Source organism: Pyrgilauda ruficollis, unplaced genomic scaffold (assembly GCF_017590135.1).
Source record: "Pyrgilauda ruficollis isolate IOZ18807 unplaced genomic scaffold, ASM1759013v1 scaffold96, whole genome shotgun sequence".
NCBI lineage: Eukaryota > Metazoa > Chordata > Aves > Passeriformes > Passeridae > Pyrgilauda > Pyrgilauda ruficollis.
Window position 1 is genome coordinate 1,146,446 of NW_024531710.1, and position 15,994 is coordinate 1,162,439.

At 39.3% G+C, this 15,994-nt stretch overlaps 1 protein-coding gene across 1 annotated transcript in view; it reads left to right on the forward strand.

Moving 5' to 3' along the window:
* SCAPER (S-phase cyclin A associated protein in the ER) overlaps nucleotides 1-15,994 on the forward strand; it is a 135,718-nt gene that overhangs the window by 23,557 nt on the left and 96,167 nt on the right. Inside the window, exons 8-17 of the mRNA XM_041489801.1 lie at nucleotides 1,039-1,199; nucleotides 7,306-7,568; nucleotides 7,990-8,208; nucleotides 9,808-9,978; nucleotides 10,541-10,616; nucleotides 11,059-11,176; nucleotides 11,510-11,621; nucleotides 12,083-12,223; nucleotides 14,580-14,735; nucleotides 14,882-15,024. Coding sequence (XP_041345735.1) covers nucleotides 1,039-1,199; nucleotides 7,306-7,568; nucleotides 7,990-8,208; nucleotides 9,808-9,978; nucleotides 10,541-10,616; nucleotides 11,059-11,176; nucleotides 11,510-11,621; nucleotides 12,083-12,223; nucleotides 14,580-14,735; nucleotides 14,882-15,024 — 1,560 coding nt within the window. The remainder of the gene's footprint in view (nucleotides 1-1,038; nucleotides 1,200-7,305; nucleotides 7,569-7,989; nucleotides 8,209-9,807; nucleotides 9,979-10,540; nucleotides 10,617-11,058; nucleotides 11,177-11,509; nucleotides 11,622-12,082; nucleotides 12,224-14,579; nucleotides 14,736-14,881; nucleotides 15,025-15,994) is intronic.

Consider the following 15,994-nt stretch of genomic DNA (forward strand, 5'->3'; position numbering starts at 1 on the left):
GTCTGCTGAAATGCCTTGTGGTGGGGAGAAAATATGCACAAGCACTCAAATGAAACAGTTGAATCTGGTGGAAATCAATGCTCTTTTATTTTTATTAGAACACAACAGCTCAGCACAATTAGTGTTTCAGCTAAGCCTTATTTGGCTGTAATAACCTGTTGCTATTGCTGCTGAACTGTTTTATTCACAATCACAGGGACGTGATGAGAACTATGTGTGTTAGAGCAGGGAACAGCAAGATGAGTTTTCTATCCTTCACACTTGCAAATTTTTTTTCTTCTTAGTGTGTGTCTCAAAGCAAGGCAACCCCAGAGGGCTACAATATTTTTTGTGTGAGAGAGAAAATAGGATGGAAAATAAGGGCTGAGACATACTTGGTGCTACAGAAATTTTTGGCAGAATGCTAGGACTTACTAGGAAAGGAATAGGAGATAGAAGAGAAGGTAGTGGTGTACCTCTGTAGAAATTAATGATTCATACCTGTAGTCATCTTCACATCTTCCCTAAAGCAGTGTAGAAAAAGTAGGAAAAGTACAGAAACTAGAAACAGGGACAATCAGAGGTATCCAACAGCATTGATGCAAAAAGAAAAGAATTTGGAGAAGAGATAACAAGAAGGGTGTGATAAATAAAATCACTTATATGGAAGATGAGTAGAAAAATTCTGTTCATTATTTTTAATGAAAAGGAATTGGGAGTACTAAATGGTCAAATGCCAGGCTTGAAATGACAGGAGTATTTTTCAAGACTTAGTATGTAGAATTTATTCTGCATTGCTTTGATTGCCAAAAACACTAATGCCTTCAGAAATTAGTATCACAACGATTAAATTTAATCTTCTTTATTAAAAACAGAAATTAGTTGAGCAAATTACAACAACTTTTCAGTGTAAATTGCTGCAACCTGGAGAGTTTGCCAAAGGAGAGGTAGTTCTGTTCAGCACTGTTCTGATGGTCTCTGAGAGACTCTGCTAAAGCTTTCTAACAATCCATTCTGTTCCTTGATCAGACACTAAAAAGAGCTGTGACTTTCATTTAGGAACCCTGCAGTGACAATTTCTGCGACACGCCTGGCTCCCTCTGGTGTAAGTTGGGCCGATAAGGTAAAAGCCAACCATGGAAGTAAAGCTGCCAATCCTGAGCTGGCAACAGCACAAGCCTGCCTGGTACCTCCGGCACAGAAGGCGCTGCGGAAAAATGGCAAGTCCCCTTCAGTGGCCTAAGTTATTTTCACAAACTCTGTGGTATAAAGTGAATTCAGAATGTGATGACTTGTGTTCTAAGCAAAATTAAACCTAGTTTTGCAAAATACAATGTTTAAATTCAATATGGAGATAAAAGATTCATGCAGCCTTTTATTGCAATAGTTAGGTTTGAGACAAAAGTGTGCTTTGATGTGTGGGTAACATTCTGCTGTATTTTTACAAATTGGAATTTGATCTGTTAAAAGCAGTTTATAACATCCCAAGAAGCAAAAGGTCTTTGGTCACAAACTGCCAGTCTAACTGAGTGGATGTTGGGATGGCTTAACAATATAAAGAATAATGCATGTCCAGGAATCTGGGAGGAGCTCAAGATAGTTTATATGTCCTGGAAGAGCATGCTATTAGAACTATGAAGTAACAATTGATGTTTTTTCCTTGGAAGACAAGAGTTACCACATTTAGTTACGATTTTTTTTCTCTAAAGATGCTCTTTGAAGAATGCTTAATTCCCTATCTTTTGTTCTAGAAAAGATTGGTTTCGTTGTAGACATAAAAAACAACCATTTGGTTTATAAAATTAGTTACTTTGCACTGGATCTCTGAGACTGTCTTCAGAAATGCATTTCTTTTCATTTATTTTCTTCATGTGTGGTCTCAGATGACTTTCTGCAAAACCATCAGGCAGGATGTAGAAATGGATATTCTGAAAGAAAATTAAAAGTGTGCTGTTGTGGTTTTTTTGTTGTTGTTTTGGGTTTTTTTGTTTGTTTTTGTTTGGTTGGTTGGTTTTTTAAATTTAAAAAAAAGTTCCAGGAAGTGCATGTATCAATTTAAGATAGTTGTATGTACAACGTAGGAGTAGTAGAAGTCATGGTTGCAGACTTGTGGCTTATTATGGAAGTAAAACACCTTGTCCAGGGGTCTTGCAGTGTAACGTGGATGAGGTCAGGAGTGGGTTCCTCTACTCGGAGCAGAGCCATCAAAGCCATACTCCAAGGGATCCATGGCTGCTGCTTGCATGAGGGACTAGCTTGCTGTGTACAGTTGCAGTGAGCTGCTTAGAGAGCAGGAGCTGTGTGGCTGAGTTTTCAGCTCTGTAATTGATGTGTAATTCCACTTTTGAGATAAACCAGTAGTTGAAGTTGCTTGTAACAAAAGCTTTTTCTGGTGATAATCGTTCGTAATGGAGCGACAGGCTCCAAGCTGTTGCTAAAATACCTTTACTAGGTGTTCTTGTGCATATGGAGACTGTTATTAGCTACACAGGGAATGAAAGTGATCTGTATTTCAATATGGATAATGTATTTTAAGAGGCTAAGAGGAAAACAAAAGACTTTATCCTTATGTTTCTTTCAGAGCTTTTATAGGGATGAAGAATCAGTGCTGTGCTGTGTTTTATTGAATGTTACTTTCAGCTGATGAGCTCCAAAAAGAGAGAAGCCCCTTAGGTCCTGTAGTACTGGCTACAAGTGTTCAGTAATCTTCAGATCAAATGTAGGATGCAATCCAGACTCGAAACATTTCATTTTAAGAAATAACAGTCATCCTCTAGACTTTGTTTATTCTTAGGAATCTCTAATTGCTGACATTGAGCATTGGAGAATTTCAGTGATTTGCTTGTGGCTGAATTGTTATGTTTTTAACAAATCAGTTCTCTGCAGGAGCATGTTGTCCTGTGTGTGGGAGGTGGAATCACTTTGGTAAGATCCAATTATCCCCACTGATGAAAACAGAAGAAAATCTGTGAAGTTTATGTGAAGGGAGCCACAGGGGCTCTTCACATGCGTTATTGAAGCAGCTCTGAGGCTTGTGTGTCATCTGCTCTGCCCCTTGCCCAGCTAATGCACTCCCAGCTGTTTGGGGCACATGGGCCTTGGGGGAGGGATTCCCTCTGCCTCCTGTAGTGCTCCCTTGCCTACCCAAAGCCCAGCTGGGGCTTACAGCCACAGGATTTCCCCAGACACTTTTTCTCCAGTGATTTCCAACAGCATTATCATTAGGTCTCACAATGGTTTTCTGATGTGGATGAGTGGTATGATACTGTATCTGTTTCATGGTTGATGCAATTTCCAAATTTAACTAAGTAAGCCCTTAGGGAGAAAGAAAATGCATTATTTTTCCATATAGTTCTTTAATCTTTCCTTTTCTGAATGCATAATTAAATGAGGTTAAATCATCTTATCTCATTTCCCTCATTAAACTTACTGTTACCCTCAGTATTTTAATTAATTTAAAAAAATTGTCTTTTATCCTTGAGTGTTTTTTACAATATGAAATGCAGTCTGTTCTTACTGTCTGAGCAATTTCTGCTTCTGAATTCCCTGGTGCCTGTGGTAAAAAAGTGAGATGAATTATACAAGTTTAGAGTGTGTATTAGAAATGTAATAGGTGCTTACAATTAAAATTATGTTATTACAGGATTTAGGACAAAGAACAGTCTAGAACATGCGAACTTCTCAGAAGTACTAAATTTTTTTCTGCTGCTGTACTTGAAATCTGGTTAATTTTAATTTTTATTAGTATTATTATCACCTTTCTTGTATGAATTGCTCATGTCCGTAGCTGTGAAGCGATGTTCTCTGTAATGTACCTATGACTGGAGACCTTGCAGGATGTCCAGCCCTCTCAGGCAGCTGTCCTGGTTTGGGCTCACATGGGGCTGAAGTTTATTTGTGTGGGGGTTTGGGCAGGAAGTTACTGGCAAGTACATTTCTCAGAAGGGCTGTGCATCTCCTGAGGTAGAACCCCCAGGAGCTAGCACACAGGTACCTGGATTTCTGTTTGTGCTGTTTCCAGTGAGCTCCTTGGCCAGTGCTTCCAGATGGAGCAACTTCCCAAGAGCCTGGAGGCTGGGAGGGCCCCAAGATGACAGATGGCTTGTCACATCCATGTAACACAAGAGCAGGCAGGGACAGCCAAGTTCACATGAAACTAGAGAATGATCAGGGTAGGCAAATGAATTATTCATTTACAAAGCTCTGGGAGTAATCAAACCCAGCATGTGATATGTAGCCTGTGGAGATGGCTACTGGACTATAAGAATTCCACACAGAGGGAAAAATATAGAGGCAGATTGATGCCTCACTGAGTATTAACTTTGTCTCTCATTAGATGTGATCTAAAGTCAGTAAACATATTAGCTTGCAAACTCTTTCTTAAAAATGTGCCTGAAGTGGCTGAACCCTAAACTGCTTGGTGAATTAAAATGAACAGAATCTTCTGGTGCACTGTAATTGTCAGGTGGCATCACACTGTTAAACTGACTCCAGGTAGGTCAGGAGTCTGAATATATACATGAATTAAACTGCTTTGTCTTTAAAGAAGTCACCAATCAATATTCTTTCAAATGCAAGTATTTCTGGGCTATTAAAATGCTTTGTTGAGTCTTGGGTAATAAATATGAATCTGACAAAGAACAAATGCAAATTAAAAATTGAACATGTATGGCTTTTATGAAAAGATTTATTCTTACTTTGGTAACTGTGATTATGGTTTTTTGTGTGCTGTGAATAATTTTGTTCTGATTCATTCTGTCATTTTAGACTACTAAGAAATATGCCACGAGACAAAGAACAACTAGGCAAGACAGGCAAGAATATTCTTTTTTGGTAGAATAAGCTTTAGTAGATATTAGTAAAAGATACTAGTACAATTATTAAGATACATTTATATGATTAATATATCTTATTATCTAGATGTTACTAAAATTATGTTTAGGCAGTAGGTACAACAAATGGCTATCTTCTGATCATTTTAATGTAGAAAAGATGCTTTTATGTAAAAGGTGACTTCAGTTTTCAGAACAAATAGAAGTGAAGTGTTTCAACAATCTTGTTTTGCAAATGACAAGCAGAAAGAATTGCAATCCAAAAGTTGCTGCAGTGGTGTTTTTTTGGTTGATTTTAGCAGTTCTTGTGACCAATCTCTGCTGTCTGTTACTAGCCAGGGAAATTTCTTGGCCAGATTGTGTCCTAAGCCAGGTACAGCAGAGCCTTTGTGGTCCCATCGGTTACTGAAGTGGGTGGGGTGGGAGACAAGAGGCCTGAGCAGTCCTTGTCCCACAGGGGCAGAGCCAGATGCTGCTCAGGCTGAGAGCATTCTGCAGTAAATCTGGTTGTGATGCCTGGGGAATTAAACCCTGTTCCCTGGAGAATGGCTGCAGTTTTCCATGTCCCTGAGAGGGCAATGTGTTCCCATCACTAGGTTCTGTAGGTAATATTTTTTCTATATGAAGATGAAGAAATGGAAAGAAGGCAAAGTTGCCTACAGGGGTCGAATGGGAAGTTTGTGGCAAAGGAAAATGTAATTGGTGGTTTTTTGACTGCTGTTCTGGTCAGTGGGACACACTGAAATGTGTGCAAATGCACGTGAGGAGAAGGAACACAGAAAGGCTTTTTGCAGACTCTGGCACCAGCAGCGATCTGAAGAGATCAGCTATATTCATTCAGACAGTTTGGGAATTTTGTTTGCTTAAAAATACACAGTAATTTTTCTAGGGTGAAACTGTCTCAGTAGTAAAATACCAATTTTTTTTTTTTTTTTGCATCTGTCATTACCAATATCATTGAGGTTTGTGAACAGTTATATAGTTGGGTAAAACCAGCTGTTGCATGAGCTGCTCAGTGAAGATAAATTCCAGTACAGGCCTGTCAAATTCCCTGGTAACTCAGGAGTTACACCAGCTGTTGGGCCAGGCTGCTGTGTTTCACCCTGAGATGTTAAAAGAAACTCACAGTTAAATAGCAGTGTTTGTAAAATGCTGGATGCCAAGGGCAGCAAAGGATTAACATGCCATCAGTGCTGGGTTTGGCTCATTTCCAGTTTACTGGTTACTGCTGCTGTTGGACAGCAGTTCAAGTGCCCCTAAAGGATGTTTAGTCCAGTTCATATGTTAAACCTTAATGTTTGAGCTCCAGCTCTGGCCTTTATGCCTGAGCTATATGACTGTCTTTGTTAGTAATAGCTTTAGAAACACCCAGAAAATTAATTTTTTATCCAGGTTGTATTCTAGATTATTACCCTCTGTAAAACAGTGTTGGGATTTTTTGCATCTCTCCTCCTCCACATAAAAGTTATCTCCTACACCCTTCTCCTCCTCTCATGTGAACAATCTTAAAAGCAGCTTTTGTTAGAAGGATGCTGGACAATATATACGTAGTTAGTTCTCGAGTTTTTTGCAAGAATTTTTTGTTCAGCAAATAGAGAAGCCTGAGCTTACTTTCACACTTGTGAGTTGTACTGTCAGGCTTCAAAAAATCACTTACACTGATTTCAAGATGTGTGGGAAATTACATGCTGCTACTAATTGCTGGCCACAAAAATGTTACATATGGAGAAGGGGTTCACCTTGAAATCTGGAAATCTGGTCACACCAGGATCTGATGCTTCAGGCAGACAAATGTAACTTTAAATGGTTTTCAGATACATACCAATATCAGAAATGTTGATCAGAAAATTGTATGTAACAGCTATATAGAAATCAAAGTAAACTGAAGAAAACTGCTTTTCTATTTTCTCCTTCAGCTTGCAGTCCCAATCTAGCAATATTTTGCTATTTCCTCGAATCCAGGAAAAGCAGTTTTCTAAAAGCTGACACCAATTAGTGTATTTTTGTTGTCAAAGTGAAACAAATAGAAAAAGATGTAAAGAAAGCACTGGCAGAATTTCTGCTTTCTGTGCTAAGCTGTGCTATTTTGTCTGTACTTGCACTTCCACAAAAGGCCTCTAACGTTACTGTTGCTGCAAAGAAGAGCAGATGCTGTTGCTTTGTTGTGCTTCACCATCTCATGAAATAGCAAGGAAAAAGTGTGGCAAGCTTAAGTACACCTTGCCATTTCCCACAGCTTTTTGTGCCTGAGCAGCTTCACTCTGCAGAAACAGAACATGTCCCATGAATGGAGTTGTCCAGTGTCTGTAATACCAATAGCATTCCTTGAAGTAAAAAGCTTTGCTGAAGAATATCTCATTGATTTTTTTGGTATTGATTTTTAAAGAGAACATTTTTCTCTCACAACTTGTGCAATACTGTAATAAAATAGTTGTTCCTAATGCTTCAATTTTAAGTGTTCCTGTCTGAGCACGGGGGTGTTTTTCTCGCCTAGATCGGAAGGATGCAGAGGGCTGGGAAACAGTTCAGCGTGGAAGGCCCGTTCGATCTCGATCCACTGCTTTGGCAGCAAAAGCTCCTGCAGCTGCAGAATCACTGAAGTCCAGAGGTGACAGTGACAAAGAAAACATCATCTCACCACCAGCAGAAAACAAGCATGGGAGCTCAGTCATTGGCAGTGCTGCATCTGAGAGCACAGAGCTGGTACAGAAGGATCCTTTACAGCACTCTGAGGGTCCCCTTACTGAGAAGACTGAGGTCAGTACATTGTTTTGAGCCATTTCCTAACCTTCAATCTTGCAGCTTTTCTTCAGTGCATTTTCTAAAGGTGGTGTTGGCTAGAGCTTTTATGAACTTAACAGATGGGGAAAGGCTGTTAAAATAATGGTTATTTCAGTTACATTTATGGAAATGCAGTAGGATGTCAGCACAAATAGGCTGATTAAAATTAGGATGCTGTGGACATCTCTTTCATGTTTTCCAAAAAGTCAGCATTCAGCATATCTCACACATAGATTTCAGGTAGAAAGATGCAACTTTTGCAAGGTAATGAGCATGTGAAATAAGTGAAGTTATTTGTGTCACTCACTGTTGTTGCCAGGTATTTCCTTAAAATTTGACTCTGACTTTAAAAATCAGTATGTTCCATTTTGTTAATTTTGCAAATGCCTCTTGTTAGTTCACAGCCTCAGAAGCCAATGGGAGCACTGACACAGCATTGCTAGGGGATTCCTTAGAACCAGCTCCTGAGATGCCTCCAGTTCTCACCAGTACTGACTGCAGTTCAAAAACTCTGCAGATAAATGAGGCTTCCCCCCAGAGCACCGGCTGTGCAGACTGGCATCAAACAGAACAAGCTAAATCTGAAACTGAAATGGATCCCACAGATATTTCAAATGTGAGTGCTGCCAGATTGGTAAGAAACCTCATACGATTTCTGAGTGAATAATAAATCTAAGCTTTAATTTTCTTGGTCTGTGTTGCACAGTGTTTACTGTTAGCCTTATGTAAAAAATGTAGAAAAATCTATGAGGTACCTACTGTAGGAAAAATAAATTGTTGCACAGATACTTTTCATTGTAGAACTTAATTCTGGTAAAGTTTCAGAACTTAAACTAGAAAGATTGAAGTGCATTACTTGGAATAAATAGATCTTTGCTCTCATTACTTCTTTTAATAATGTTTGTTTGTGCTAATATTTAATTTCCTTCCACTAGCAGTCATTTTAAGTCACACTCTGATTAAAGTCATACTTCAGTTTTGCTCATCATTCAAACTGGAAACACATGGGATATCAAAATTCTGTTAGAAACAAAGTCAGACCTCTGCCTTTTAAGACTTGCTGAGCTGCTGTCCTGGGTCTTCCTTTTCAACAAGCAATTTGGAGGAATGCCAATCTTAAAGCAAAAAGCATGAAGCCAGTTTTCTGTTTTTATCTGGTTTCCCAAAAAGAGTGTCCTTTCCTGTCTGGAGAATTCTGCAGGTCTCAGGGTGTGTCTGCTTCACTGGGATTCTCTGAGTACAGAGTTACAGTAATGTTACATAAAATCCAGATTATACTTTCAGGTGCTTCGTTTTATTTTGGGTTTTTAGGGCTTTGTGTTCATTTTGATTTGGTTTTGTTTTGTCAAAAACTAGATTAAAATTTTGATTTGTAGAAATTTTCCTGTAAATCACTTTCCCTTTGATTTTTGCAAACTGGAGTCCTGCTAGGTAATTTCCAAGCCAAGTACCTGTTTGCTTTTAGAACAGATTTCAAGCATCTCACCCACTAACATTGTTTCAGATGCTCAGTTATTAACAGTTCAGGATGCTGCCAGGTTGGTGAGATCTGTGTCTCTTGGAAGCATTTTACTGCCCCAGATTAGACTGCTCAAGCTCCACTTTGTGTATTGTGGTACGCTGTTTGGTACTGGAGTGGAAGTGGTCTGGTTAATGCTGGACACTAGAGAAGGAAAGACAATCAGCACATCCAGGCATACATTTTTGCCCCACTCTTTCATCATTCATGTTGGAAAACAAGTACAGCCTGAGATTGCATTGTATTAACTATGGTGAAGTTTCCAGATACAGTGGATGCAGATAATTTCCATCTTTAAATAATACTTTGGAGCATGATTCCTTTTGTAGAGGTGACAGCATGGCATACACTCATGTCTCAGAGTATGCCTTGCTTAATCCCTAAGAGTAAGTATTTAAAACAGTAATTGCAGGAGAAGTGTGTTTGTGCTTTTAATGACAGGGTTGGTAGAATAAGTTTTTTAATTATGTGAATAATTAATTTCGTGTTTCATGTAGTTACTAAATGAGTTAGTAGCTGCTAACACTTTTAGTGGGGTTTGTATTTTCAGCTACCTTCTCAAAATAGATCAGTAAAAAAACTGTAGGTAAAGAGAAGTTGAACAAAATATCATACAATTCATGTTAACTATGTGGAATCCTCCATTTTGGGTTGCCACTGATTTTGGTTATTTTTCTGGTGTCATGTTTCCTCCAGTCCATGGCAGAAGTCCTGGCTAAGAAAGAAGAGTTAGCGGATCGGCTGGAGAAGGCGAATGAAGAAGCCATTGCCAGTGCTATTGCAGAGGAGGAGCAGTTAACCAGAGAGATTGAGGCAGAGGAAAACAATGACATCAACATTGAGACTGACAATGACAGTGACTTCTCTGTGAGTGTCCAGTTCATTGTACTGTACCCTGTTAAAGCTTTGTTGTCAGTGGAGAATAAATACAGGATTTGGTTGGGGTTTTTTTTGGTGTTGAAGTAACCTGTTTGACGTGTGCCATGTAATAATTATCCCATACTGTTTTTTTGTTGGTTTTTCGGTTGTTTTTTTTTTTTGTTTTTTTTTTTGTGTTGAAGTAACCTTTTTGACATGTGCCATGTAATAATTATCCCATACTGAGGGATATTTAGTCTTACTGAACTCAGCAGCACTGTGCTGCTGAATGGTGCAGAGCCCTCTGAGCTTGCAGTCAGAGTCCTGCTGCTGATTTCTGGGTGCAAAACAGGGGGAGCTGAGACTTGTTACATTCATTGCTACTGTGGAAGAGTAGAAGAAGCAAAAGTCTTCATTTTTACTGTCAGAGTGGTAACGGCATTGACCTTTGAGGAGGCCAGATCTGTTAGGAAAAATTGCTGAATAATCCTGAGTTGGCAGTGTTTAATGTGTGTGGGCACCTGCAAGTTAAGGTTTATGTTTTTACTGTCTGGTTCGTATTAAATTTCAGGCTAATATGGGCAATGGAAGCATATCCTTCTGTGGTTTGTCTATGGACTGGAATGATGTTCTGGCGGATTATGAAGGTAAATTTTTGTATATTACTGTGCTTACATGGAAATGACAGCTAAAATTTAGAAAAATGCCTGTTTTATTCATGGCCAGTTAAGGTTTTAGAAGTTTGCCTGACACATTCCAATGTAGTGTTATTTTCTCTGTTGTTTCCTGGGGAAATATGGACTTTGTGTTCAAACTGTCTGTGTCTCATTGTTCTTCAGTTCTCTTTCTGCATCTCTCTATTGGAATTTTATGTTTTTTAATCCAGTTTTATATTATCATCTGGATAAAAGTGTAATAAAACCATTGAGCATTAAAAAGGACAGATATTAAAGATGCTTCAGTCTGTATTTGCACCTAGGCCCAAGGAAACCCATCTGAGAGAGAACTAGAGAAACTAATCCTTGTTATTGCCATTTCTTGTAGGAAAGTGTGTTTAAATGATCCCCACCTTTGTTTTTATCTGTACAGCTCGTGAGTCGTGGCGCCAGAGCAACTCGTGGGGAGACAGAGTGGAGGAGGAGCCCGCGCGTCCCCCTGGCCACGGGATCCACATGCACGAGAAACTCTCGTCACCCTCACGCAAAAGGTGCTGCAGTTGGTACTGCCTGGGTCAGCCAGGGAAAACAGGCAACCTAACTCATGGCTGCTGGAAACTCTTTAAAAATCTACTCTCTTTGAGTCTCTGGGTGGAAAGTGCTGCAGAAATCTCTCTGTTTTTTTTCAAGAGGAGGCTTGTACTTCATGCGGCTTGTCCGCTAACTAAAGAAGTCTAGAAGAGCAGTATTCACATTTACAGGAAATAATTGCCCTCCAGTGGCCTATTTTCTCTTAGTGAAATGGCATGCTTAGTGAAATGTTTGCTACACTGTCAGTTAATATTGTCTAACTCACTTTTTCTCTTCTTTGGTTTTATTAAAAGAACAATAGCAGAATCCAAAAAGAAGCATGAGGAGAAACAAATGAAAGCTCAACAGCTGAGAGAAAAGTTACGTGAAGAAAAGACACTGAAGCTTCAGAAATTAATGGAGAGGGTGAGCTTTCTGTGATATAAAGGGCTGCTCTGCTGCCTTTCAGAAAAGGATTTTTTTCCACATAGTAGACATATTAGAGATTCAGACTAGTGGTGAAATGAAGTTGTCATCTGCGTCTGAGTTTACATAGTTTTCAGAGCTGACTTGTGCATCACAGCAATTAAATAAAGCATTATGCCAAATCATGAACTTCTTGACTATTTTATAGGAGACAATCTCAGATTCAGGGAAGGTATGACAGGAGGAGAAATGTGTTGCATGTATTCAGCAGAAATGGTAAAACTCACGAAACTGAAGCAGTGTATTTCAAGTTAAACTTAAGGCAGGCTTTGTGTAGGGCATGAAAATATTTTGTTACTGTGAAGAAAGCTTCAAGGATTAGAAAATCCTGAGGAAAATTCAGGCCCTGTTGTCAGATGCTGTGTTAGTAATGAATTGACTCCTTGTCAATCTCCTTGTAGGAGAAAGATGTGAGGAAGTGGAAAGAAGAATTGTTAGATCAAAGGCGCAGGATGATGGAGGAGAAGTTACTCCATGCAGAATTCAAACGTGAAGTGCAGCTACAAGCAATTGTGAAAAAAGCACAAGAGGAAGAAGCTAAGGTGAGTGACTTTGTTTTCAAAGGAACTATTTAACAGCTATGCTTTTGAAAATGTTGTACCTCAGAGTGCTCTGAAGTAGTTTGTGAAGGACAGTGCAGTTTAGATACAAACTCATGTAAGCCATGAACCAGATAAATGCTGATGTCTAAATGGTGCATTTTTCTCTAATATGACTTAAAATTAATTAGCTGCTGCTTGACATCAGGGTGGATTGGTGTGGGAAAAAAGATGGGTTGAAAGAAAGAACTGATCGTTATCTTGCTGCTTTTGTTCCTCATAGAGTGTGGCAGCATTTTTGGTGATACCTAGTCCTCCTGGAAGGACTAGAAGATCTGATGATCAATTCTCTGCTTTTCCAGCTTCATGGAGGAGCTCATTTTTCTTCTCCTTTGTTAAAAAGCCATTCCAGATCCAGCATTCTGCATCCTTGAACAGTAGTTGTGTTGCTGTGTCTGGTACCACTGATGTTGTTGAGCAGCTGGGAGTAGACAGAGACCTGCAGTTAGTATGTGGCAGTTATTCTAAATTAAGTATATTTAGTGCTTTTCTGACTTAATACATAATTCCATAAGGCAGTCACTAGATGGATGCTTTTTGGTTTGCTTCATTCATACTACTTTGATAAAATTTTTAATGGTTTAACCCCAGCTGGCAGCTAAGTACTGCACAACCCCACACCTATTCTGCCTCCTGTCCCATGGGATGGTGGGGGGGAGGGAATCAGAAGTGTAAAGGTAAGAAATCTCCTGGGTTGATACAGAAACAGTTTAATAACTGGGTGGGGAAAAATCAGTTCTAAGAAAAAGGAATATAGCAAAGAGATATAAATGATAAAGCAAGACAAGTGATGCAAAAGGAAACAATTGCCAGTCCCTGACCAGTGGCCCCACACCAACCTCCCCCAGTTTTGTTGCTGCACTGATGCCCTGTGGTCTCAGGTATGCCTTGGGTCCCTTGGCCTTGATGCTGTGCAAGCCCTGCTCAACAGTAACTAAAATGTCCCTGTGGTGTCAGCATAGTTTCCAGCACAAATCCAAAACATAGTCTCATCCTAGCTACTGCAAAGAGAATTAACTCTATCCAGCCAAAACCAGCCTAAAAGAAATGAAGTATTTTATTTTAAAGTCTGTTTTTCCCAAGTGAAGATACATGCATCTCCTTGTAACAGTTTCATTTTGTGATGAGCATGTATCTCAGCTGTGATTGATGCAGCTGTTCATTTGTGTTTCAAGATAAGCACAACAAAACTGATTGCACTTTTTTACTTAGTTGCTGTTTCTCTCTTGGATTAAAAGGATTTCTAGACTACCTAATTCAGTCTGCCATACATTGATTACTATTCCATTACACCAGTGTGACTTCTGTAATTATACTAACTAAATCACACTTGCCATAGTTCCCCAGATAAGCAGATGTTTCAAATATTCTGTGTGTTTAAGTGTGTGGGATCTGCTGCCTCATGAGGTTCTTGTTTTCTGGAAATCAAGGTTAATTGGGCCAGAAGGCTTTAGAGAAATAGCTGATGGGTAGGATAGCTGCAGACCATGGTAACTGTTGCTGCCCAGTTGGTTATCTAAATTCCCAGTGCTTGCTTGTTTACTGACCTGTAAAAGCCATCTTGTAAATGGATTCTAGTCAGTAAGCAAAGATACAAACATGATCCTACCACCCTTTTTCATTATCTGTTTTTGTCTGTCCATATGTGTTCTCTTTACCTGTTTTATTTAGTGTACACATTAAAGTTCTTTTAAGCTAACCTTTTCTTTTTTTTTTGTTTTGTTTTTGTTCTTATGTATTTCACTGTCCTGTGATTGAAAAAGATAACACATGTTCATGAAACAGGCTATATGGGTAAGAAAAATTAGACCATGAGCCTGTTTGGTTTTTTCTTATTCATACTGTGTATGCTTTCACTTTTTTGATCAGTAAGTTCACATGTATTTAAAGTTAGCTCAAAAGCCCTGTTGGATTCTACTAGCACTTGTGCATTTTACTGATTCATCCATCTGGGTTTTAATATTACACATTTTGTGACTCAGAGAATGGACTGATGAAGTCTTGATGCTGATAGAATTGAGAGAACTTTTCTGTATTTTACCCAAAGTTTCTTGTTTCTCTGTTACAATTCAAATTTTATTTTTATATTCCATGGGCTGTCTTGTTTAAAACGAAACAATAAAAAATCATTACAAAGCCTAAAGACTTACTCTCAAGTTGATGGTTTTCCAACTCATTCTGGAGAAATGTCTCACCAGTTTAATTATCAAGTGAATAATTAACAAATGGATGAAATTCCCCAAGATGAAACCTGTTTCAACTTCTTGGGTCTTTTCTTATGCTTTTTGATTGTTTTCAGGTCAATGAAATTGCTTTTATAAACACCTTGGAAGCTCAGAACAAGCGGCACGACGTGCTGAACAAACTGAAGGAGTATGAGCAGCGCCTGAACGAGCTGCAGGAGGAGCGGCAGCGGAGGCAGGAGGAGAAGCAGGCGCGGGACGAGGCAGTTCAGGTAGGATGGCTCTGGAGCTGCAGGGCCACAAGGAAATACAGGTTTGTGTTTCACCTGGGTTCTGCAGACGTTAAAGTACAGTTTCTCTTAATTCCTGTGTGTTTCATGACTAAAAGAGCAACGAGAATTCGCTTTTCCCTGGCTAGGAGCGCAAGAGAGCCCTGGAAGCGGAGCGGCAGGCCCGGGTGGAGGAGCTGCTGATGAAGAGGAAGGAGCAGGAAGCACGGATTGAGCAGCAGAGGCAAGAGAAGGAAAAAGCACGAGAAGATGCAGCACGGGAGAGGGCCAGGTAACTTTGCAATCATTTCTTTGGTTCCCTTCACCATTATCCTCCCCAGCAAACTGCACTTTCTCTGCAACAGCAGTGCCTTCCTGGCTTGTCAGGCTTAGGATTTTAAAAAGTATCATTAATAAGGGTGCTTGATGAATGGTTTGAAAGAAGAAATCAGGTCAGTCATCACAAATTCTGTAGTACGTTTTTGTATTCCTTACATACATGCACAATATAAGTTGTAAGGCTGTATTTTATTATATTGGTCTCAGTTTTATTGCAGACAAGACGTTGTAATAATGTGCCTTTTTCACCTTAGTTTTCAAAGAAAACAAGATTGATGTACCCATGTTCTCCATTTCCTCCACTCTCCAGAAACTTTTGGACTTAACTGGCATCAATTTGATTTCACATTGTTGTGGACACCACATATTACATATGTGTAGCACACAGCCAGGACATAAGGCTTCATTAATTCTGCTGCCTGTGAAGTACTTGGTTTATAGTTTTGCCCATAATTAGAAGTTCATAAGGGGACTTCACATGGACTCTTCTCTCTCCTCCTTTTGAGGTGCAGGGAGATTGAATGTTGGTGTGCACGACAGGTTTACTTTCCAGTCTGATGCATATATTCTACTTGTTTAATTTACCAAATTCTCTTTGTATTCACCTCCTATTTCTCTCTTTTCCTGCAGTTCCCCTGCCACAAGCATTCCTTAAAACCTTGGTAAAAGTTAAGGATTTTTGTGTGATGGGTGTTTATTAATGGTTCTTGATACATTTTTAATGTCATGGCTTGTTTTCTTCAAAATTGTCATGAACAGGATTTTTTTTCCCCCAAGTAAAATATTCAGAAATGTATTGATCACCTTTCATCTTCTGAAGTCTGAGCGACATCATAAAGAGATTCAGCTTTCCTTTAGATGTGTAATGAATTCTGGGCAGGATCTGGAGCCTTTGCTGGGGCTTCATGGACCTTTCCTCAGTG